General features: G+C 46.5%; 1 protein-coding gene across 3 annotated transcripts in view; it reads left to right on the top strand.

Moving 5' to 3' along the window:
- UCKL1 (uridine-cytidine kinase 1 like 1) overlaps nt 1-22,896 on the top strand; it is a 54,583-nt gene extending 31,687 nt beyond the window's left edge. For 2 of the 3 annotated variants that reach the window (XM_072996703.2, XM_072996704.2), the window contains exons 7-15: nt 27-88; nt 9,290-9,309; nt 13,596-13,694; nt 15,269-15,362; nt 15,853-15,915; nt 17,424-17,546; nt 19,406-19,513; nt 20,741-20,897; nt 22,492-22,896. In XM_072996703.2, the coding sequence (XP_072852804.2) occupies nt 27-88; nt 9,290-9,309; nt 13,596-13,694; nt 15,269-15,362; nt 15,853-15,915; nt 17,424-17,546; nt 19,406-19,513; nt 20,741-20,897; nt 22,492-22,568 (803 nt within the window). In that variant the 3' untranslated portion in view covers nt 22,569-22,896. Of the gene's footprint in view, nt 1-26; nt 89-3,885; nt 3,903-9,289; nt 9,310-13,595; nt 13,695-15,268; nt 15,363-15,852; nt 15,916-17,423; nt 17,547-19,405; nt 19,514-20,740; nt 20,898-22,491 lie in introns of all 3 variants that reach the window. The other variant, XM_078391989.1, reaches the window with a different exon arrangement.
- Nucleotides 22,897-24,399: the final 1,503 nt, after the last annotated feature.

The raw sequence follows: 24,399 nt of genomic DNA, 5'->3' as shown, positions 1-24,399 counted from the left end.
TTCTCTCTCTCTCTTTTTGACTTCAGGCAGTGGAAACACCGTGGCCATTGACCTGATTGTTCAGCATGTGCACAGCCAGCTGGAAGAGGTAAGGGCCGCCTTGGTGACTGGCATGGGCACCTTGCACAGGGCATGAGCCAGTCCAGCTGGACATGGGCCGAAGCAACTTTTCTGGGGCTTCACAGTCTGCCGCGTCTTGTGTTACCGAACTCATACCGTGAAACGAATTCAGCCTCCTTCCAGATTGAGGGGAACTTGTTGCAAAATTCTATATTCTTTGCAGAAAAAAAAAGGTGGGGGAATTCACTTAATTCCACAGTCTCCCTTTTTGCTCCTCTTCCAGCTCGTAGTCCTGTGAACTGGCAGGGGGTGTTTTGGAAAAGGAAAGTGTGCAAAACTATGCAGCACCTATTTTAAAATGCACATGGCCAGAGGACATGCCACTGAGAGAGTAGGTACACAAATTACTGAAGAAACCCAACAGGAGGAAATGTGTCAATGGGGGAAACGTGCATCGATAAAGTAGGTGTGCATTTTTGTGCAAAAAGCAAATAAGCAAAGCAAAAAAAAAGCCAGTCTTGCAACCAAATACAAAACACTGGTGGGAAGAAAACATGGCTTTAATTCGGAGACTTGTCACCGAATTGAGGTGGAGAGATGTTCACGTCTCTGGCTGAGCAGGTTTCTGGATCCACACCAGAGGGGTTCATGTCTCTTCCCCAGTTTGTCAGGCTGATGGCCTACGAAGGAATCTCCTTGCATCATCCTTGGGCAGGAAGAGGCAAGTTGTGAGACGCACAGTCGTTCCTTCCGTGGAGTGATGTTCAGGAAACGCTTTTCTCCTCTCTCCAGTCCCTGAGGTCTTGGAAGATTCCCTTAGGCCTTGCTCGCCCTCTGTTCTCATGGGCTAGCCCCGTTGACCTCCCAAGAAGGTGCTTCAGTGGTTTGAACAGAGATGGGCGGCAGTTTTATTTCCAAGGGGGAAATTCTCCTAGGGGGTAATTCCAAGATTCTCCTGGGGGTATAATTTATCAGGGGCAAAAACTCTCCAGTGCTCCATGCTTGAAAGCAACGTCCATATTCCCCCCGGCAACATAGCGACTAGGGCAGCGGGCAGTTCTGTGAGCTGTAATCTAAAAAGTAGTGTGTCTAAACTCTGACCAACACGCATAAGGAATATGGAAGATCTGATGTTAGAGTGGGAAATTGGAGGAATTTGTTTGTTGATACAGATCTAGAAAATCTGCCTGCATTTCTGGAAGCTCTTTGAGGTTAGTAGCTCAGTGGCTTAGGTCTCTGGCTGCGGAGCCAGAGGTTGGGAGTTTGATTCCCCCACTGTGCCTCCTTGACAGGGGCCAAGTGGAGAATCAGCTTTAGGGGCCCCTTTCAGCTCTGAAATTCTAGGATGATGATATCCCTGTCTGTTTTGGGACTCTCCTTGACTTTCCCTGTCTTGATCTCATTCCGTTTCTTATTTTTCCACTGCTGTGTTTATTCTATACTGGTTCTGTGTCTGGTTGCTAATATTTGTTTCCTACAAAAAGCTATTCATAGAATCCTAGAATCATGGAGTTGGAAGGGGCCTCTTAAGGCCATTGAGTCCAACCCCCTGGAATCCAAATCGAAGCCGATCTGACAAATTTCTAAATTTAGAAGTTTAGAAATTAATTTCTCTTGGATGCCTCCAGCGTTGGAACGCTCACCTTCTCCTGAGGTCTTAGGTTCCATTGTCGTACTACTCTAACAATTAAGAAGTTATTCACATTTTCCTATATATTTTCCTACATATACCGTATTTTTCCATGTATAAGACGCCCCCATGTATAAGACGTCCCCCACTTTTCTAACCCAAAATTAAGAAATCTAAGTGGTGGAGGGGTGGCTTTTTTTTTTTAAAAAAAAAGAAGGAACCTATTTTGAGAAGGCCCACCGTCTCACCTGAAAAGGATGGAAGGAGGCTGTAGGTACTTGAACAATGTTGGTCTCCAGAACTCACTTGCAAATTGATGGCATGGGGGGGGCTTATATTTTCTCTTCTAGTTTTTGATTTGGGGTCGCGCGTCTCTCTATCTGCTTTCCCAAACGTTCACCCAATTTGCAGGCTCCAGCAAGCCACCCGGGAACCATTGGACAACGCAATTTCTGTTGCAAACCACAAGCGGTCAGGAAATGAACGGGTTCACTTGGGTATCCCCCCCCCCCAGCAAGTGAGGAAGTAGATTTATTTCCCGCAAGTATTGGGTAGCGTCTTGCAACCTAAACACAGAGCAGAAGGGGAATCCCATTAGTGTCATTCCCCCCCCCCCCGCTCTTGCACACCCTTTTCTCATGCTGGCTGTGAACTTGGCCGCACCAGTGGGGGGGGGGCTGCCAAAAAAAAGAAAAAAGAAAGCAGGAGATGCTGGCATGATTTCACTTCTGCTCCACATTTAGGCAGTTGGAGGCTAGCTGTGAATTTTGAATGCCTTCATTCATGCAGACGGTAACAGAGGCGTTCAGTTGCCCAAGAGACTTGAACGCCACCACTTCCAGTGGCTAAGGGGGTCTCTTCCTCTCGTTATCTGCCCATCAGCATCCTTAGAGATGGACAACGAACGAAAACGAAACCCTTGGTTTGATCTCTTTCCCATCGGGACCGTGTACGCTGCTCTCCCCATGCGTAACACTTTTTAAAGTTCAATGGGACTATTTCCTTCCTGCCTATGAATATTGCAAAAACAATTTCACAAATTAAGTCTCTTGTTTGCAGTCCCCGACAGCAGGCTACAGTTTGTGCACCCCAGCCCTCAGCCACAGCACCGATAGGAGTGGCTTGTAGGATTTGCAAAGGTCAAGTGTCCCTTTGGTTTCAGAGTCAGACATGAATCTAAGATATCTTTCTCAGCTGGTTTGGGTCCCCAGAACGCAGGAGTATCTTCAAAACACTAGAGCAAGTTGGCAAGAGCCTTAGCAGTCTTAAGTGGGGACAGCAGCTCTGGCCTCTTCAGTTCTCCTGCTCTTTCTGATTCAGATTTCTTATTCGCAGCCTTGCTCTTTTTTATACCCACCCTTTTAGGCTGAACCAATATTTCATAGGGCTTACATGAGCATTCACAGCACATATTATTTAATAATATAATTTGTTTTGTTTTATTTTATTAATGCAGAATGCATTAGGGTTTCCAGAAAGGAACTTTCCTAAGCTGACGTTCCTGCCAAGATATATATGGGGGGCTCAAGGCTGGGAACCGCTGCTCTATCTGGATGAGCTCACCTGTGGTTGACATAAGAGTAGCCGTGTTACTTTATAGTCTTTTGCAGCTGTGACCAATGCCGTGGCTGAAATCCAGTAATAAGTCACAACTAGAGCAGGCCCATTGAATTGGTGAACCTTAATGGGGGAGTTGACTCACCAAATACACCCCCCCTGCTGATTCCATGTGCCCAGTCTCGTTGTGACTTAGTACTGTGCCTCAGCCGGCGTCTTATAGAACCTCAACAAGTCATGAGTTTGATTTGATCTCAGGGCTCGAAGCCTCCATGGACAGACATAGGATATCCCCATGTGCGACCCCGTGGCTGCGTATGTGAACTGGAGGTGGGGGTGGGGATTCAGATTTGGAATGAAAAATATAGAATTTGAAAAATAAGAGTCATGTAATAAATATGTGGCCCCCCTTGCAAAGCTGTCTTCTGCCCCAAGAGCCGCTCGGAGCAAAAGTGGGTGTTTTGAGTGCTTTGCCAACATGACAAACGTATGTGGGAATGTGAACTGCGCCATGACTGTGGGAAACATAATCCTATTTGTCTTTTGTCTTAATGATTACCCCGTTGCCTCTTAACGCCCTGCTGGTGTTGCCCCCCTGTTCTAATACTGGTTGCATCATGTTCTTTGTTACGCTGCAGCGCGAACTCAGTGTCAGGTAAGCGCTCCTAACTCTTCTTAATCTCTCTCTCTCTCTCTCTTTTTCCCACCCCGAATTGTGCATGGGGTCCATGACCGGGGCCACTAAGAGCTCTGTCTGTCTGATTGCTTTTTTCTTGTGCGTCCTGGATACAAACCAAAACAGATATCCTTGGGATTGTAATTTTTCCCCCCTTACCCAGCTTTTATTTTTACGTTGTCCTGTCGCAGGTTATGCCTGGCCCTGAGAAATTAAAACGAAGGCAAGGGAAAGGAAGGGGAATAGCAAGATGGCTTAAGAAGAGCGAGGGGGTTTTGTGTCTTTGGTCTGCCGTTCCCAGAATTTTCTCAGGGGATTCTGGTCCTGACACCACAGATCTTTGCAGCTTTAGATCCAGGAGGCCCCCGTGTGGTCTGCAGTGACCATCCTTTCCAAAAGAAACATTGACGGAACTGCCTTGCCCAACACCTCATGTGGGATATACAGTACATTCCAGGTTGGGCAACCCTTGACCTTCTGGGTGATGCTGAACTGCAACTCCCATCATCTCTAGACAGCAGAACCAAGCTGAGGATCAAGACTTGGGGAAATCGGTGGTTCTTCTAGATAACAACTCCAGGAATACTTAAGTTCTCGCTCTGCATGCAGAATCTTCGACACCCAAAAATAAAATAGCAGCAGTTCAGTTGCACTGACATGAACACACTACAGTGGTGTCCTGCATAGTGACGATAATCCGTTCCAGAAAAATTGTCGCTATGTGGAATCATCGCTATACGAAACAAAAAAGCCCATAAGAATGCATTAAAACATGTTTAATGCGTTCCTATGGGCAAAAAACTCACAATTCAGTGAAAATCCTCCATACGGCCGCCATTTTCACTGCCCGGTAAGTGAGGAAAGGGCATGAAAACACAGCAGGCGGCCGTTTTTTTTTCAGGCGGCCATTTTTGAACCGCCGATCAGCTGTTTTTAAAATATCACTATGTGAAAATCGGTAAGCGAAACAGCTTACCGATCGTCGCAAAGCGATTTTTCACTATCTAAAACATCGCAATGCAATCGCTATGCGGATTCGTCGTTAAACGGGGCGCTTGTTATGCGGGGCACCACTGTATGTGAATTCACCCCTCCAGCACAAACATATAGAAATCGTAGACCAAGTCGGGAAGGGCTTTGGTCATCTTAAGTGGCAACAGCAGCTTCGGCCTCTTCAGTTCTCCTGCTCTTTCTGATTCAAAGCTCTTACTCCCAGCCCTGCTCTTTCTTAGTCCCAGCCCTATAGGCTGAACCAATATTTCATAGAGGTTTAGACACCCACGCGGCTACAGTGTTTTTAGAGCTGTCGCCCAAAACAAAAATAAAACGAAATAAAGTAGTAAGGGATTGTGAGAGCCAATTTTCAACCACATTTAGTGGGTGACAAGATTCCCATCCTCGTTCTACCTGCTGTGATTAATTAAGAATCTCAATGCCTTGGGATTTTGTATTTCCAAGAAAGGGAAACAATTTTTTTTATCCTGGCTACCAGGTTCTATCTTGTTCCTTTGAAAGGTCAGTTGTTAAATCCGGAGGTTAAACTGCCTTCCTGCTTCCCACGTTCCAGCCCAGAGGTGGAAGGAGATCAAGGGCCGTAGTCCAGCCGGAGATACCGTCTCCTTCCTGAAGAGCGGCACATTTTCAGAGAGAAGAAAAGCAGCCGTACAAGGATCTCAGAAAGGTGATGGGGGGAAAAACTGATCCCTTTGAAAACTGGTGCTGCAGGAGAGCTTGGTGGATCCCCTGGATGTGCCAGAAAGACAAACAAGTGGGTCCTGGAACAAATCAAGCCTGAACTGTCTCTGGAGGCAAAGATGCTGAAACGGAGGCTGGCCTGGAGAGGGCTCGTTCATAAGGTCACCATAAGTTGGAAGCAGAGCATCAGCAACAACAATGGAAAAAGTTACCTTTAAGACAGAAAAACCCCAAACCCTCTTTCTGACTAACAGGAAGGTGTGTGCCAGGGAGGGGGCCACACGGTTGAAGGAGAGACAAGAGACATAGTCCATAAAAAAGGAAAGAAAAGAAAGGACACTCGGGAAGAAAGAGGTGATAAACGCCCCGGAGAATATCAGAGGTCTGGTAGATCAGCATTTCCTGGTTTTGAAAAGGACAGGGCAGCCTTTACTGACGCCTACTCCCCAATCCTTTCTGACAACTGGTAGGGAGAGGATCCAAGAGACGAGACTTGGAGGATGCCTGGCTAACAGAAAACCCTACATTGGGTGCGCCTTGATGGGAGGTTGGCACGTCTTTGGGTCGAAGTCCGAGTCGAGTCTTTGGTACCGAGTCTCAAGTCCCGATTAAAAGCAAGCTGGGAAAGGTGGAAGGCAGCAGGAGAAGAGGAAGACCCGAATGTGCGATGGAATGATTCCCTAAAGGAAACCTTGGGCTTGTATTTGCAAGAGCTGAGCAGGGCTACTGAGGAGAGGCCCTTTTGGAGATGGCTCCTTCATAGGGCCACCATGAGTCGGAGGCAACACGACGGCACTGAACAACGACAACAGAAGTAGCTTGACACTAAAACAGCCAAGATACAACCTTATGAAGGAAACATGGAGTTCCTAGCCCAGTTTTCTCTTGCCACATTGGTGGCATTACTTAGCAAGGTGCGTTGGCTAGGAAAGAGCCCTCCCATCGTCCACTGGATATCCCTCTCCAGGCAATGTTCAACTTGTCTTCCATCAGCCGCCCTAGTTGGTCAAGAAGGGCCAGGTTTTCCAGGAAGGGAGATCACCCTGGAGAGAATTGGCAAGCTCGGGGGCAGTAGCTGATGCCCATCCCGTTTCCCACCGCTTCTCCTCACGAGCGCCCACCACCCCTTGTCCGGTGGTGGCCCAAAGCCAACCACCTGCCCGTGGTGAAGCAGCCCATGGCACCGCTCCTTCCAGAGTCAAGGGAGAACGCCCATTTCACCGCGTCCCCAGAGAATCTTTCAAGTGCCGTTCCCTCTTCCGAGCAATTTAAAAAATGGCCAAAAAAAGAGAATGAATGAAAGGACAAAAGATTTGGCAGCTTTTCATGACGCATCCCACCTCGGAAGCGCCGAAGGGGAGGATCGATCTTGCCATTCTCTTGGCATACGTGGAGTCCGTTTACGAAGCGAACGTCAGGGTCAAAACTCATTTACGGGCCCCGGAGGGTTCAGGCACCTTTCAAGGCCCATTAAAGAATAAAGAAAGGAGTTTTTGAGAACTTTTCGGCAATTAGAACCTTTTGGAGGAAAAGGGGCTGCTGTTTTGCCTTTTCCTCTCCTCGTACGTCTGCAATGGAGTTCTAGTAAGTATGTTCCCGAAATAGATCCTTCTGGGTGGATCTGGCCCGCCTTTTCTCTCCAATTCCCTGTTCTCCATGCCTTGATCAACACTCGTGCACACATCATCTCAGGCGTAATACCCTTGTTCAAAATGTCAAGCTGTTTGAACACAGACTTTTCTCTCTCCCCCCCCCCCCCGGTCTCCCCATGTGAAATGTCCTGCCCAGTGTTTGCGGCTGCTTCTCTCTTATTTTATTTTAATTTTTTTCGCTCCATTTCATTCTCTCTCTTGTCTGCTTCCTGTTTGATTCCGCAAAGCGCCATTGAAAGGAGCCGGTGACCTTTGCTGTGCCTTTTCTTTCTTTGTTTTTGAGACGGTCCTCTCTCGCCTCTATGAAGCGCTTTGTCCTTGTGGAAGGAAGGGCGGAGCAATTGGTTTCCGAAAGTGAGACTTGAAAGAGAGAGAGAGAAAGAAAGAAAGAAAGAAAGAAAGGAAAAAGGAAGGAAAAGAAAGAAAGACAAACAGAAAGGAAAAAGGAAGGAAAAAGAAAGAGAAAGAAAGAAAGAAAAAGAAAAGAAAAAGAAATAGGGAGAAAGAAAAAGACAGGCAGAAAGAAAAAGGAAGGAAAAGAAAAGAGAAAGGGAAAGGGAGAGAAGGAAGGAAGGAAGGAAGGAAGGAAGGAAGGAAGGAAGGAAGGAAGGAAGGAAGGAAGGAAGGAAGGAAGGAAGGGAAAGAAAGAAAGAAAACGAGTGAGAAAGAAAGAAAGCAGAAAAGGGAAGGAAGGAAATAAAGAAAGATAGACAGACAGAAACAGAAAGAAAAAAGGAGGAAAAAGAAAGAACTGAAAGGGAGAGGGAGAAAGATAGACAGAAAAAAGGAAGAAAAAGAAAGAGAGAGAGAGAGAGAGAGAGAGAAAGAAAGAAAGAAAGACACGCTCTCAAAGCCGCTGATCAGAATTTTCACTATTGGTCAAAGATGGCAAAGAGAGATGGTGGAGGTGGGGGTGGGAGAGGAGAAAGACAGGAAGCCTCCGCACCTGTGTAAGATGTAGGGGCAAAAGCCGAGAAAGCCGAGGCATCTTGAGGCCAACAATCTCCTCTTTTATTACATGTTTATAGCGATTTTGATGCAACAAAACCACAGCCCATTGCGAGAGTGGTAATCATCTTTCTAAATAGTTGCAATGAGACCTCTCGCCTTTCCTTCCACTGAAATCAAGCTACTGTGCATGGCTCTCTTGTTCCCAAGCTTTATTCGCACAACAGCCCTGCCAGGTGGGCCAGTGAGTAGGTTTTCATTGACTGAGCGGGGCATGAGGCGAGCTCTCCTAAGTGGTAGCCCAACTCTCACGCCATTACCTCTGCAGCCATGATGGCATTCAACATGGGGTAGGAAGGAGATGACAGGAGGAGGATTTACCAGCAGTCTCCCAAACTACAAATGTCTAGCTTTGTTCAATGGGCACAAATGTTTCCACATTTTACATTTCTCTCTGTTCAGTTTCCTTAAATCTGGTGCCTTTTCAGGTCCAGATTGCAACCACTGGGGTGGGGGGGGGGAGATTACAAACAAGAAGCAGAACCATCTGTCAACTCTCAGAGTTGGGTAATGATTCAAAATATAAAAGCAGAGGCTTATTGAGTCCTGAAAGACATGAAGTCTTCTTTTATTTTGATGTTTTACTGGCCCCCATAAAAGCGTTATTTCAGCCCTGATTCAGATCCTAAAGAAGGCTGTGATATCCACAAGTGTTCTGTGGAAGAGGGGGAAGCCTCCTCCTCTAACCACACCTGAAAGAGAGGAAAGGTTGCGGTGAAATTGGTATGTTTCTGATGATTCTTCTCAGCCTCGGTGCCAGTCCTTTCCCAGGGAGAGCGGTGATACCAAGATGGTGTGCGTGTCTGTGTGTGTGTGTGTGTGTGTGTGTGTCTTTTGGAGGTGCTGGAATTGGACACATCTGTAGGCCAGCTTTTTCTCTGTTCAATTAAGTGCTCTCATTTCCTTTATGTTTTTTTAACCCTTCTCCCCTATTCCCCGGTGACCTGTGTGTGTGTGTGTGTGTTTTCTACCTGGCCACTCCCCGAATCTCTCCACCCATCTGACAAGCAGAGGAAACTTCGCTGGGATATGTGAGGATCAACCTGCAACCTTGTTTTCTGGCTTTCCAGGGGGATGGTGGTGATTTAAATACTAAACCGGTGTGAACTTTTGCTGGGACCCCGGCCTGCATGTTCGGGATCCTGTTGTGTGGATCAGCCTGCCACCTTTTAACACAGACCTGTTAGCTCCTATAAGTGATTCCAGCCTTGGGTTGTTTTAAATAATAATAATAATAATAATAATAATAATAATATTATTATTATTATTATTATTATTATTATTATTATTATTATTATTATTATTATTATTATTATTATTATTATTATTATTATTATTATTATTATTATTATTATTATTATTATTATTATATGATACCTTGGCTACGTGACATATACTTGTCACATCCCAATACCAGCATCCCTGAAAGTTTTGCCACCTGAAAATTCAGAATATACTGTACACCTCGTCCCGTCTGCTAAAGCCCCTTGGGAGCTGGCAGATAAATCTGCGGTGCTACCTCCGAAGAGCTTGCAAAAGGGTATTAATATTTATATGCTGCCCTATATCACAAGATTTCAGGGCTTAAGGCATCAACAAGAAGTGAGAAAAACTGTTGAAAGCATGTAGAAATGATTCAGACTATATACAAAACAATTGGAAAATCATGTCCACAGATCACTCCAAGCTGCTCGAAGCCGGGATCCTGGAGCCCCAAACGGCTTTATTGAAGAGTCACAATTTATGGTGGCCTCAAAAGGGAATCCCCTGTGGGTGCCCATTGGGCCTCCGGGCAGAGATTCTTGGAACCGTGGTGCTATGTGGAAAGAACACTAGGCGCCTAAATCATGTTCTGGGAACTGTAGTCCAAAACAACAACAACCCCCAAACTTCTCCAATCTCTGCTCCTCTTTTGGTGTGTGTTTCTAGTAGTTTTTCTCTGCCTTTTGGTGGGAGAAAATTCTTAGCCAGCTGTCAGAGCTCACAAGCAATGGAGACTGCTTTTCTCCGGGCCAGGTGTAACATGTAGCTCAGCTGTGCTTGCGCTCTTCAAGCTGAAGCATGAAAACCAATCAGCAGAATGGCAATCCAATGCTCTGGTGAGACTCTTTCCATGCCCTGCTTGTAGGACGTTGCACTGAAGTGGAAATTTGGGTGTGGGAGTTAACCTGCTCTAGTCCTCATGACACACCCAAGTCAGTGTCATCTGTTACTCAGGGAGAGAGTATTACCATATTTTTCCGTGTATAAGACTATACTTTTGTCTAAAACCTTTATACTAAAAATTGAGGGTCGTCTTATACACAGAAGGAAGTTGAGGAGAGAACAAAAACAAGTGGAGGGGAAAGCAGGGATCAAAGTGATCCTGCAGGGCTTTGATCCCTGCTTTCCCCTCCACTTGCTAAGCCCCACTTAGGTTTCTTAATTTTGGGTTAGAAAAGTGGGGGGTGTCTTATACATGGGGGCGTTTTATACACAGAAAAATATGGGATTTCAGGGAGGTAACTTCCTTTTAATTCTCCTTTCTGCGTGGTGGAACTCCATGTGGCTGAGAACAACAGACTTCCATGGGTTGGCTTCCCAAACTGCCCCACCTTTGCACCCCATCCTACAAGAGGGAGCACTGGCATGGTTAAGCAAACACCCCATTATCATCCAACCCATATGGGGATGGATAGTGTTGTTAACCTTTAGAAACAGGGTGAGGGAGAAGAGGGGGTGTCAACCAGAGCGTGGCCTGCAAGGCGTAGTCTCACTCAGCCAGCATGATCATGCTATCTGGAGAGTACTGGGAGTTGTAGTCTGAAATCTGTACCTTCTCCAAGCTCTGGTGTAGAGATGGGAGGGGAAAAAATCCCACTTCCCAAAATCCAGATTTCCCTGCTTTTTGCTCAGCATGGGATCTACTCTGCACTTCTATGCCGCCTTTTTTTGACTCACCGTTCTTGATTTTGACTGCCTCGCAGGATGATACGCATGCTTGCATGGGGTGTGTTGTTTTCCGGCTGGACTCTCAAAATGCACCTCCTCTTTGCTGGCTTTTGCTTTATGGTTTCAACGCTTCTCTTTGGCTTCTCCTGAATTCTGTGGCCCCGAGCCAACAGAAACTGTGATGCTCACGTCTTCTCGGTCTGAACCAACCACCCAGCAACCGGGCGCGCAACTGCCACGGCGCTCCAGTTTCGAACAGAGCACCTCAAGGGCCCCTCTGCCATCCTTGGCCAGTCTGCTGGCTAAGCTGAAAGAAGCCCCCCCCCCAAAAAAAACCACACGGTCCATTTGCCTTAAAATGATTTATCCCAAAATCTATGCAGGCAGGCTTCACCTTGCCCAGAGTGGCAGTCTCCCCTCATCCTACCCCAACTTTGAAAAAATGAAATTAGAGACCAGCGGATGTTCTCCTGTTTGTACCTGCTTTCTAACACTGAGCACTGAAAAGATCCGTAATCCCCAGCCAGCAACAGGGAAAAAACCCCTTCCTTCAAGTGCTGTGTTCACAAAAAAAGGCAGGAGGAAGAGGAGGAGGGAAAGAAAGAACAAAGGTTGCAGGCTATATACCACCCTGTAGTGCTTAAAGCACGGTCTGGGGGGTATATAATTTAATTGTGCAGGCTACACATTGCCCCCACCCCACAGCAAGCTGAGCACTCGATTTCCTGACCTCAGAAGGATGGACGGCTGAGTGAACCTTGAGCCGGCTACCTGGCATTGAACCTCAGTCGTGTGAGGAGCGTTTTAGCTGCAGGACTGCAGTTTAACCATTGCACCATGAGGCTCAGTGTTTAAAACCTTTACAAGGGTGGGCAAAGCACCCCCCACCCCATGTTCCTAAGAGCCCCCATTTTTAAAAAAGGGGAGGAAATCTCCTCAAGGACTTCCTGGTTCTGGACAGAAGTGGTTTTTACGATGTGGGCTGGGAGGTCCCCAAAACCTTAAAACCAAGCCAAATCACAAGTGCTGCTCTTGGCACTTAATTTTTTTCCACTTTTTTAAAAAAATAGTCAAAGGCAGCCATTTTCAGGAGTCATTTTCAGGCCCTGCGGCGCCTGCAAGCCGAATTTAAGCCCCCCCCCCCTGATTTGCCGACCTGACATGGGAATCATCCCATCCGTTAGCGATGGTCCAGTGGCTCACGATAAAGAAATGTAATGGATGAATGAAGCCTCAAGAGAACCCAAAGGACACGGATCCTGTGATAGATAGGGCCTGTAGCTCTGCAAAGGTATTTAGGTCCCCTGCATCAGCTTACTCCAGTGGTATAGATGAGATATAAGAGCAACATGTTCCTCAATTTTAATTCAGGAAAAAGACAGCAGAGTCCTGGGCAACAGGGGGTACCAGCCATACTAGCGAGGGGTTTCTGGGAGGTTGTCTTTTTCCCCCCAAAGGAACTTTTCCATGCCTTGGATGAGAGCTAAGGTTCTTCCTGTTGGGTGTTGCGCTAGACGAGTCAAAAGCTGAAGCCTTCAGGAAAACTCTTGTCTTCCGGCCTGGGTGGAAAATGTATTTCCAACCCTCTTGACTGCAGAAATTCAAGATGGATGAAAGGATCTGCCCCGTGCCCTTTTCAAGAACCCTTGAAACCTCCCCTGGAGGGGCAGAAGGGGAAAAAAAAGAAGGAAAGCAGGGGCCATATCTGGCGATTTGAGTTGGAGAAATAGGGGGTTCTGTCCCACCCATCCGCTTAGGTTTTCCCATGCCAGATTTGAACATCATGCCCTGGTGGCTCCCAGGATGGACGTGGAAGGGTTAAGCCCCCACGCGTGCCTCTGAAGCTCCTTGGGATTAGAAAGAGCCCTCAATGGATCCTTTTAAGGAGAAAAAGGGGGTCAAACTATTTTAAAATAAATTTAAATGTGTTTTTGAAGCAAGAACATGGCTGGCGGGGAGAGGGTTCAGCCCCATCGTGTATCCTCTCCAGATGTTTTCTGTGCCCAAAATCTCCTACCCTGGCTCCTTTTCTTCACAAAAAAAGCAGCTTTCAGAGGTAGAATTGGTGAGGATTTTTTTTAAAAAAAAAGTCTTTTCTGGAATTATAGCTCTGCCTCTCCCCCAACCCTTAATCCAGTGATGCAACAGCCATCAACGATGGATGAGGTTAGCCTTCGTAGCTGGGAAGTATGCGCGAGATGTCTCCCCGACTGGATCTTCCCAGGGGTTGCCTTCTCCATGGCCGAAGGTCGGTGTGGTTTGTTCAGATGAGAAGCACGATGGGATCTTAAGGGTGCTTTCTTGGCTTTGCTGGAGGGAGAGCAAGCGGCGCTTAAATGAGAAGCGGCTCAATATGGCTTTAATCTCCTCCCGCTTTTTTTCTTAGGGCAGCTCTGGCTTCGGCCCACCAGTGCCACCCCCTCCCCAAGACCCTCAGTGTGTTGAAGAACACCCCGCAGGTCAGAGGCATGCACACCATCATCCGGTGAGTTCCCGAGCACAAACTTTCCTCCGAGATTTCCTCCTCCTCTTTTCTTCCCTTCCCCTCTTGAGACGTCGATGGAGATTTTAAAAAGAGAGTTTAGGCATTCATTTAGAAAGCTAGTATATCAACAGGAGGACAGGACAATAAAGCAGGGAGAATATGTATTTCCTCTGATATAATATCTTGTTAACGGCTGGGGTTTTATTCTATCTTTGACGCGAGGGAGCAATGAAAACAGCAATTTCAAATTTCATCTGAAATTTGGAACAAGACCTTTTCAGGACTGTGTGTTCTGAGCCATCAAGTGGATTCCCCCTTACGGTAAGTGGGAATTAAGTTGATTCCACCCCCACCCTCGGTAGGGGTCTTTTTGTACCCAGTGTGATGTAGTGGATAGACCCATGGTTCCAAATCTTGGGTCCCCTGATGTTCTTGGACTAAAATTCCCAGAATCCTTCACCACTACCTGTGCGGGCCAGGATTTCTGGGAGTTGTAGTCCAAACCATCAGGGGGGGAGTCAAGGTTGTGAACCACTGGGGCCAAGTGATGGAATAGGACATAGGAGACCCGGGTTTGAATCCTGATGGGAACCCACTGCAGAGTGGTCGTGGTGAAACCACTCCTTAGATATCTTTAAGGACTTTCCAGGGTCATTCTAAGTCAATTCTGGTTACACACAATAGAGTTTCCAAGGTTATTAGTGATATTTAAGGAGTGGTTTTTACCACCTCCCATGAATCTTTGTCCATCACTCCATCCACTACGCCACACTGGGTCTCAGGGTGGACCGTCCTACGAAAGTACATTGTTGCTCGACTTGTAGTTCTGATATCAGGAAGCCTTAGCCAAGTGTTAAAACGATTCCATGTTTAGCCTGTCAGAAAGGGATTGTAGGTTAGAAAAATTCACACCCGGAAGGTTGTGGGTTCATTTCCTGCCATCTCCGATGGAGAGGATCTACAGACAGGTGAAGGGAAAAACGTAACATTTCGCCACCAGTCCAGAGCCTGGAAATTTCTTTTTGGGGGGTTTATAGGTCCCAGAATCCCCAGCCATAGATTCTGGGAGATGTAATCTGAAGATATCTTTGGACTACATCTCCCAGAATCTATGGCTGGGGATTCTGGGAGCTCTAACCCCCAAAAAAGAAATTTCCAGTATTGGAAGCAACGCAGTCATCGGTCATGGTGGCCCACGAGGTGAAGAACGGGTCAGAAGCCGATCACTTCCCAGAGAAATTCAGATGATCTCTGGCTTGCCTTATGCTTAGATTTATAGTTTGAGTTAAAAATACAAGGCTTGGTAGATTTCATGGCCATGGGGGTCATAACAGCTTTCAGAGGTGTGTAAAGATGGGGGCACCCAGCGTATGTCATTTCAAGATGCTCTAAGAAATGGGTTGCACCAATTTGGAAAAATCAAAACATTGACTCTTCACACCTTCCGGTTTATGCAAAACTTTGGGGGTCAAGTTCCCTTGGCCCATTGGAGGGATTGCCTTTCTCAAGGATTCTAGTAAGTTTGTTCTTTCCACCACCCCCCACCCCACCACCCCACGTCTCTTCTCTTTTAGAGACAAGGAGACAAGCCGGGATGAGTTTATTTTCTACTCCAAGCGGCTGATGCGGCTACTGATCGAGCACGCGTTGTCTTTTCTGCCTTTCCAGGTGGGCGATTCGAAGCGAAGACATCCCGCTTTCCTCCCTGTTCATGTTCCAGATCACCTCTCAGGTTGATTTGGCAAGGATAATTAGCGGAGAGCTAGATAAGAGTCCAAATCGGGGATCTCAGGGCCATTCATGGGACCGATAGAATAATCATTGCCTTCACTCTGAACAAGCTTTGTTTGCCCTTAGTAATAACGTTGGCAAACTCCACTTGTGATCAGATTACATTCCATAATTCCATGCCGTTCTGGCTGTAATTACCACCCAGTATGTAATCTGTGACTGACTCAATAATTAGAGGGGAATGCAGCTAAGCACTAGGGTTAGAATACTTTGATGATCATACTGACATGGTAGTCTTATTTTACGAGAAGGCGTCATTCTAACAGAGACGTTGTCTTGGGTTCCCCCTTCTTTACACTGCTTTGCACCTGCTTCCTTTCCATACTAATTCATGTTTTTTTTATTTTCTCATGATGTCTCTCTCCAGAGCTGCACGGTTCAGACTCCCCAAGGGCAGGACTATGAAGGTCGAACCTATCGTGGGAAACGAGTAAGTGGCCACTAAGAGAGGAACTCCGAAGCAAAAATCGAGGACTGTTTCCTTCCAGGCCTTCCACATGGGTCATTTTGCATTCAGGGCAAATTAGTTCTTGCAAAAGCAGAACCAACCTCCTGATGGCACAGCTCAGGTGCATTACAAGTGTATGAAATTGCATACTTTGTCAACCACAAGTACAGAGAGCAATGACAAAAAATGAATGCAGGTCTGCAATTAATGCATCTGCATGAATTAAAAAAGTAATGTTTTTGTAAATCACCAATGCATCTGTCTTTACTGAGCAATGGCTTGCACAGTGAAGTTCTGCTTTTCTTTTTTAAGAAGGGGGATCCCCAGTTTGAGGTGCACTGAAGACATTTTATTGGTTTTAGCAGAGATACAACAGAACGACTCGCCAGCTGCCTTTCTGGAAGAGCTCCTGTTCCTAGCTAAGCCACTTCTCTCCCTTCAGAACACACTGGCTGTTACAGTAGATCCAGGACAGGGGTGGGCAAGAACCAGTTTGTCTGAGTTCATCCTAGTTTGGAAAGCCTCCTCAATCAGCCCTTCACAAAGCTGAGCGTGCCAGCTTCCTGCAACTCCTCGATTGATCTTCCAGTTCTGGCAACACCTCCAGCTTCTCTGGCCCCGCCCTCTCGGCTGATCTCCCAATCAGGCAAAAGGGCGGGGCAGAGAAGCCTGTGCTCTTGCCCCCGACTGGGAGATTAACTGAGGAGGTGGGGAAAAAAACAAGCAAGCTGGGCTTGGCGAGGGGCTGATGGCCTGAGGAGGCAGGAGGGGGGAGCAGCAGCACTTATACTACTGCCTTTACAAACTGGGGTGAACCAGGACAAACTGGTTCGTGCCCATCTCAAACATAGGTTTCTACTGAGGCCCACAAATGGTCCCTTTAGCCAGAAGTGAGCAGTGGCTCCCCTCCACCTGTTTCTGGACTGCCCCCTCTCCAATTCCTCACTACTGGCTCTGCTCTGTCGGTTGTGATGTCTACAAGGATTTCCTGGGGCAATTTACTTCCATTTACCGAGAGACCAAAAAGACATTTTCCGGTCAATCGTAAGGTCTTTCCGCAAGAACCTTGGCTAGTAAAAATCCCCATCCTGGAGGTATCCTAGCAAGGGAAGGGGGAGAGCTAAGTAATGCGGGTGTCAAATTCAAAATTCGGAGAGACCTCCTCCCAATGTCCAAAGCAGTGAAGCTTTTCCAACTTCGTCGTTGTGATTTTGTGCCCATGGAAAGCAGATATTCCGACGTCAACCTGTATGGCTTTGATTCGTAATTTTTGATCCCTCGGTGCCTAATAACAAAATGAACAGCCTGTGCCATCGTTTCTGGAAGCTCTTTTCCTGCCCGCCTGGAGACAGTTTTTGACTCAGCATAGATAAGGGGAAAGGTGACTTGCCAGCTGTAGGTTGAATGCGAACAATGACGGAATGGCTGTAGAGAAAGCTTTGTTACGAGGCGGACGGTAGAGGAATGCCGGCTTGTGCTCTGTTTTCCAGATTACGGGCGTGTCCATTTTGAGGGCTGGGGAGACCATGGAACCGGCACTGCGGGCCGTTTGCAAAGACGTCCGAATCGGCACCATCCTGATTCAGACGAATCGCCACACAGGTGAACCAGAGGTAAATGTGCCCAGATTTGGGGAAAGAAAGCAGAATCCTCACTGCTTGCTGGAGCTGGGATTTATTTTTTATTTTATTTCTTGGATTACGTTTCCCACGAGCCTCTATTCTGGGAGTTCCACCTGACAGACAGACACCTTAAAGGTAAAGGTAAAGGTAAAGGTTCCCCTTGACCATTTTTTTGTCCAGTCGTGTTCGACTCTAGGGGGCGGTGCTCATCCCCGTTTCCAAGCCATAGAGCCAGCGTTTTGTTCGAAGACAATCTTCCATGGTCACATGGCCAGTGCGACTTAGACACGGAATGCTGTTACCTTCCCACCGAGGTGGTCCCTATTTATCTACTTGCATTTGCATGCTTTTGAACCGCTAGGTTGGCGGGAGCTGGGACAAGCGATGGGAGCTCACTCCCTTGCGTGGATTCGATCTTACGACTACTTGGTCTTCTGACCCTGCAGCACAGGCTTCTGCGGTTTAGCCCACAGCGCCATCATGTCCCTGACAGACACCTTACAGATCACTAAATGGTGCTCACCAGGGAGAACGGCCTGAATGGGCCAGGTTTGAAGCGGAGCTGGGCATAACTCCACTTAACTTCCTGTTCAGAAAGGAAACTCCGAGGTCAAAATCAGGGCAGGAACAGAGAGCCTCATCAGAGCTAGGCCTAGCTAAGCTTTTTCAGTTGAGCTGTTTCTTCCAAGTGAGCTTCTTTTAGGGTGAAAGCAGGTTGGAACTCCCGGAATTGACGGGTGCAAGAAATCCTAAAGTCCCATCCCTATTTGTCACCCTGTCTCTTGACCTCTCTCAAAGGGTGCAAGGATCTTTACTCTAACTCCTGTATTTGTCCTTTTATCATGGACAACATTCCTCTTGTCCTGAGAGGATTGAAAGGGTGGCGGAATAGAAGATGAAAGTGTTAACAAACATGTTTAGGAGAGTCTGGTGAGTGGAGGGCACACCCTACTACAGTACCTAACCCACCAGACTGGTCTGATACCAATGCTAGTGGGGAAATGTATTGCAGCCAGCAGAATAACCTAGCCACTATGGCCACTGCCTGGGGAAGTCTATCAATTGAAGAAAAGTAACTTTTCCAAGCCCTGTGCATGTCAAATAAATTGCACGGGCCAAAATCCTGTGGCTGGTGTATCATCAAGGGTGCAACTTTTGCTGGTGCAGAGTTGTGAAGCCGATATAGACGTTGTCTGTTGTGTGCTGGGTTGTGCAGCTTGATACACAAGAGAGGATGTCCACACTGATTTTGTGATATATAGCAAATGTTGTATCAGAAGGTGCACCGTTTACTCTGTGCCTGGTGTTAAGACTTTTGCAATTGTCCTGTGTGACCATTTATCGGCAGTTTTATTATTTTCCTCTGTGTGTTATATTAGCGTCATTTGGAGTAAAATGTGTGTTGCTGTGGCTGTGTTCTTTGTCTTGACGTTGCTGGAATTTCTTTTGACTGAAATCACACTGTCTGGATAGTGGCTGGCTGCAGAACCAAAGGTTGGGAGTTCGATTCCCTAGTGGGCCTTCTTGACAGGGGGGTGGACTGGATGATCCATAGGGTCCCTTCCAGCTCTGCAGTTCTAAGATGATGATGATCTTCCAAATGGAGGAGGATGCATGGGGAAACATACTATGGGTTTTGAGAGTTGTGAATGAAAAATCCAGCGTTCTCAAGCCCTGTGATGAAGATTGAAAACAGCTCCATGAACTTTGGATCTGCTTCTTACGCTTGGGATGGGTTCGTCTTCCGTTTCTCTGGTGGATAGGAGTTCCACAGGGTAACTCACTGTGCAGGGAATGGGCGTCTTTTCCACAGCCCACCAGATGTCCTGAACTCTCTCTCCCTTCCTCAGTTACACTACCTGAGGCTTCCGAAAGACATCAGTGAAGATCATGTGATTCTAATGGACTGCACGGTCTCGACAGGAGCGGCCGCCATGATGGCTGTGCGGGTGCTGCTGGTAAGCGAGAAAGGAAAAAGAAGAAGAAGCAGCTCAGCTTAAGAGTGGAAGCAGGACCCCAGATTTCCCCCTTCGTCCCAACAACCCTGGGAATTTTGACAGAACACGCTCTCGCCTAAATTAACATTAATTATCATTTGGGCATCTGCAAGATGTCATAAAGTTACTTTTTCGGGCCAGAGATCCCCTAAACAACAGGGTAGGTGGCTTGGTTGGTTGGAGCAATGTTGGAGTTCACCATCCAAAACAAGTAAAATTTTTGCAGCACTGGCACATTTCCTTATTATCTCCTTTGAATGTGAGGAAGAGGTGGCCCTCTGGATGTTCTGGATGATCCTCTGATATCCCTGACCCATAGGCTACATTGCCCTTCTCGTTGGCCAACATCTCCCATGGGTCCTTGCAGCATAGCCCCGGTTCCTTTGCGTCCAGGTCTTCTCCATATATCAGGTGCGGGGAGTAGTTGACCATTCAGAGGTTTAAAGGTTTCAGTGTCCAGAAACTCCAGCTACCATGGCCTTCGGCAATGGATTATGGGAGTTGTAGTTGAAAGGATGTGGAGGGCCAACAGCCTCCTACCAATACAAGTCTTATTATGAAGTAAAACATTGGCTTGTCTAGGACTGTTCTAGCTCAATAGAGTCTATTCCAATGAGCTCTGGGGCCCCAAAATCTTGTTCAGGCCTTTTTCTCTGTCATCCTTGCTGGACTTCTTCTTTCTGGAGGACACCTGAATTGAAACAGGATCCTTTGAGCAGCAACACTTTTGGCCTTCAAGCGTTCCCTCCCCTCCCAGGCTTGAAAGAATATTTACATTTAGCGAGTTTGATCTTTTCAGTGTACTGTATTTAAACAGCTTTAAATCTGGAAAAATGTAAGATTGCTGGTGTCTACACAGGGGTGTGTGTCCTGTTACTTTTAAAAAAATCATAACTTGAAAATTGTTTTCCCGAACGCCCCCAAATTTGGCACAGAGCCAGAGGATATGGTCTGCTACCTCTGTGCGCAATTTGCCCCTGGTCCCAGGTCCAGTGTCAAAGTTATCATTTTTTTGTTTGGGGCACCTTTTTGAGTTGACTTATGGAATGCTGAACTGAGCTGCTGCACAATATCTATTGGTGCACTCCCGTGCACCAGTAACGATGCAGAGGACAATTACCAGTTGTCTTCCAGAGCAGTCGGCATGTTCGTGACCCGCAGAGGTGCTGACATCATTGTTTCCTGTAGGATCATGATGTACCTGAGGATAAAATCTTCCTGTTGTCCCTTCTGATGGCTGAGATGGGGGTCCACTCGGTGGCCTACGCCTTCCCTCAGGTGAAGATCATCACAACAGCGGTGGACAAGAAAGTGAATGATGTCTTCCGCATCATTCCAGGCATTGGTGAGTGGTCGGATGCAGTGGAACCAGCCTCACCCTCTCGGGGTGGGGGAGTCAAAGCCTTTGGTGCCTAGTCCCAAGCTTGGAAATGTTCCTTTTGTGTGTGTGCCAGCCGGGGGGGGGGTGGAATTCTGGGAATTGGAGCCTGAAAAATGGACTTTCCAGAGCTCATTATGGGGAAAGCTTCAGTGCATTAACTGGCAGCATCTCTTGTTGCCTCCAAGCTGCTTATCTTTTTCAGTGGCTCAAATAATTCAATTCTTGGAGAAGTTTCTTTCTTTCTTTCTTTCTTTCTTTCTTTCTTTCTTTCTTTCTTTCTTTCTTTCTTTCTTTCTTTCTTTCTTTCTTTCTTTCTTTCTTTCTTTCTTTCTTTCTTCCCTTCTTCCTTCCTTCCTTTTTTTCTGTTTGTCTCTGTCTGTCTGTCTTTTTCCCTCCTTCCCTTCTTTCTTTTCTTTCCTTCCTTCCTTCCTTCCTTCCTTCCTTCCTTCCTTTTTGACTGCAATTTCTGGAAATCCTGGTCGGCATTGGGGTATTCTGGGAATTATAACCCAAAAATGAAGATTCCCAGCTTTCCTTCTTAGCATTTATTTTGTGCCTGCATCCTCTGGTTCTTCCCTGATGTGATAATATTTTTTTCTTCTGATGCTAGCACTTTTTTAAAATGGGAAGCACTGAAACACATCATCACAGCTCCTGACACTTTTTGTATTCTGAAAGTGGTTTGATCGGTTTTTGTTTGTTTGTTTTTTGAATCAGTTTGCTGTCACTGAGTGTCTAAACCAGCAAGGAAACAAATCTTTTTCCTGGATGGCCGCACAGAGGTGCATGCACCTCCATCATCAGAGCTTCGGAAAGTTAATTTTGGACTACAGCTCCCAGAATTATGGGAACTGTAGTCCAGAAATAGCATTTCCATACTCTTTCCAGTGTACTTTAAATACAGAAGGACCCTTATATCTGCAGGAGATTGGTTCCAAGCCTCCCTGCAGATGCTGAAAAAAGCAGATTATAGCAAACACTATAATGAATGCTATACGTAGCATGGTCTTTAGTGCCTTCTAGTGGCCAGTTCTGGTAATGACATCATGGAAATATATTTCTCCAGTGAACACTATACTGAACATCGGGGTACCCAACCCTTTTCAGGCTGTGGACTGCCTGGGGAAGGCAGGGCACTCCCCCGTGCTTGTGCATGTGCATGCGTGAACAACGGTGCGGCACTTGTGCAGGCGGGCACATGCACATGTGCGAACGGCAGCAGTGCACTCACACAAGCACACTGGAGCGCACGTGCATGCGCAAATCAGCTGTGTGCGGGGGTGAGTGCATGCGGGGGGGCAGGAGGTCTGTCTCCGCAGCCCAGTCCAGCTCAGGCCACAGATGGGCACTGGGCGGTGGACTGAGGGCTGTGGACTGCTTTGCTATACATAACATGATATCTGCTCCCTCCAGTGGCCAATTCTGGTAATGCTGGAAATATATATTTATGGCCTTTTTCTTTTAATTTTAAAAATATTTTCAGATTGTGGATAAGTGAATCAGTGGATCCTGATTTCCCCCTAGATCTCACATTGACTTTCCTATCTCCTCCTCCTAGGAAATTTTGGAGACCGTTACTTTGGCACCGACGCTCCTCCCGACTGGAGTGATGATGAAGACCTTTTGGATTCATAGCTGGGCATCTATTTGAGCCGTGAACCCCAGGGAAGGAAGGAAGGAAATCAAGCTTCTCTACCTGCCCCTTAAACCTGATGCCGGCTCCTGGACCCGCGTCCCAGGCATCTATAAAGAGACAGTTGCCTGGAACGAGGCCCCTCTCTTCCTACACACTTTTCATGAGAAGCCAGAACTCTCTCTCTCTCTCTCTCTCTCTCTTAGGGAGGGAGCAAACACCCATCCTCACCATCTTTGTATGTGCTCACGAGTGTTTCTGTGTCTAGAGGCAGTTTATTTTAATTTTAAAAATTTAATATAACTTATTTTATTTAAAAAAAAAACAAAACAGTTTGGTGTCAACCTCCTTCTGTCTCCACCGATCACATCTGTCCTCTTGGTTTCCCATGCTTTACGTTATAGGATCGTGCCCTTTGGTACACTTCAGGAGCGCAAAACAAGGACATGGGCCTTGATGACTACTGCGGGGAGAAATCTAGCTCTGATATTTTTTATCTTAGGGAAAAACTAACCTTCTAAATATCATTCAGGGAGGTTTGAAAGTGCATGCAGCTTTGTCAGCTTTTAGAAACCCACATATACTGGGGGCGGGGTGGGGGAGGAGAAAGACACCCTTTACCAAGGGGTAAAGGACAGAGATTTTTTTTTTAATTGGTGGGTATAATCAAGATTCAGAGATTTTGATCTGCTTCTGAAGATGGTTATCCTGGCAGTTGTTTTTCTAGCCAGGTTTCTGAGATAACAACCCCACCCTTACCACCCACACAATGAAGAAGCTGTTTTGTTTTGTTTTGAAACATCTTTGCTTCTTCACGATATGCAAATGACGCTCTAGGAATGGAACATGGCTTGACTCTCCTGTAGACACCTTTTCTTGGATTGGAGAGGATTCGGAGTCACGTCCTACAAACTTTGTTTGTTTATTACCTTTTATATCGCATATATTAATAGCAAACACTACTCTGTGTGGTTTACATCCAATAGAAGCAAAATAACATAGAATGAAATAAATCTTAAATAAAGCATTAAATACTGACAAACACACACAGCAACAAATAACGCAATCCCACGGCTAATAAATAAAACAAATAGAAGATAAATATAAGTTATTAAGGAAGTCCCAGTAAAGTCTCAGTACATTATTGACTTCCCAATTATTATGTATAAATGTGAAAGCTGGACAGTGAGGAAGGCTGTATGGGGGAAAATTGATTCATTTGAAAGGTGATGTTGGAGGAAAAGGTTTGTAGATATTCTAGACTGCCAGAAAGATGAACAAGTGGGTCCTGGAGCAAATCAAGCTTGAACAATATCTAGAGGCAAAAAATAAAATAAATAAATGATGGAACAGAGGCTGTCCTGCTTTGGGCACATCACACGATGGGAGGACTCCGTGGAGAAGACCATAATGCAGGGAAAAGTTGAAGGCAGCAGGAAAAGAGGAGGACCCAATATGAGATTGACGGACTCCCTAAAAGAAGCCATGGTGGTTGAGGCCAGGACCTTTCGGGGATGGCTCATTCATAGGGTTGCCGTACATCGGAAGGAATTTGACGGCAGATAACAGCAGCATGATAACAATGGAAAAGGTTACCTTTAAGACAGAAAAACCCCAAACCCTCTTTCTGAATAACAGGAAGGTGTGTGCCAGGGAGGGGGACACACAGTTGAAGGAGAGGCAGGAAACCTAGTCCGTAAAAAAGGAAAGAAAAGAAAGGACGCCCAGGAAGGAGGGAGGTGATAAATGCCCCGGGGAATATCAGAGATCTGGTAGACGAGCGTTTCTTGGTTTTAAAAAGGACAGGGTCGCCTTTAGTGACCCCTAGTTCCC

Source organism: Pogona vitticeps, chromosome 4, assembly GCF_051106095.1.
Source record: "Pogona vitticeps strain Pit_001003342236 chromosome 4, PviZW2.1, whole genome shotgun sequence".
Taxonomy (NCBI): domain Eukaryota; kingdom Metazoa; phylum Chordata; class Lepidosauria; order Squamata; family Agamidae; genus Pogona; species Pogona vitticeps.
The sequence above is the reverse complement of the archived record's forward strand: the minus strand, read 5'-3'. Positions and strand labels throughout refer to the sequence as shown.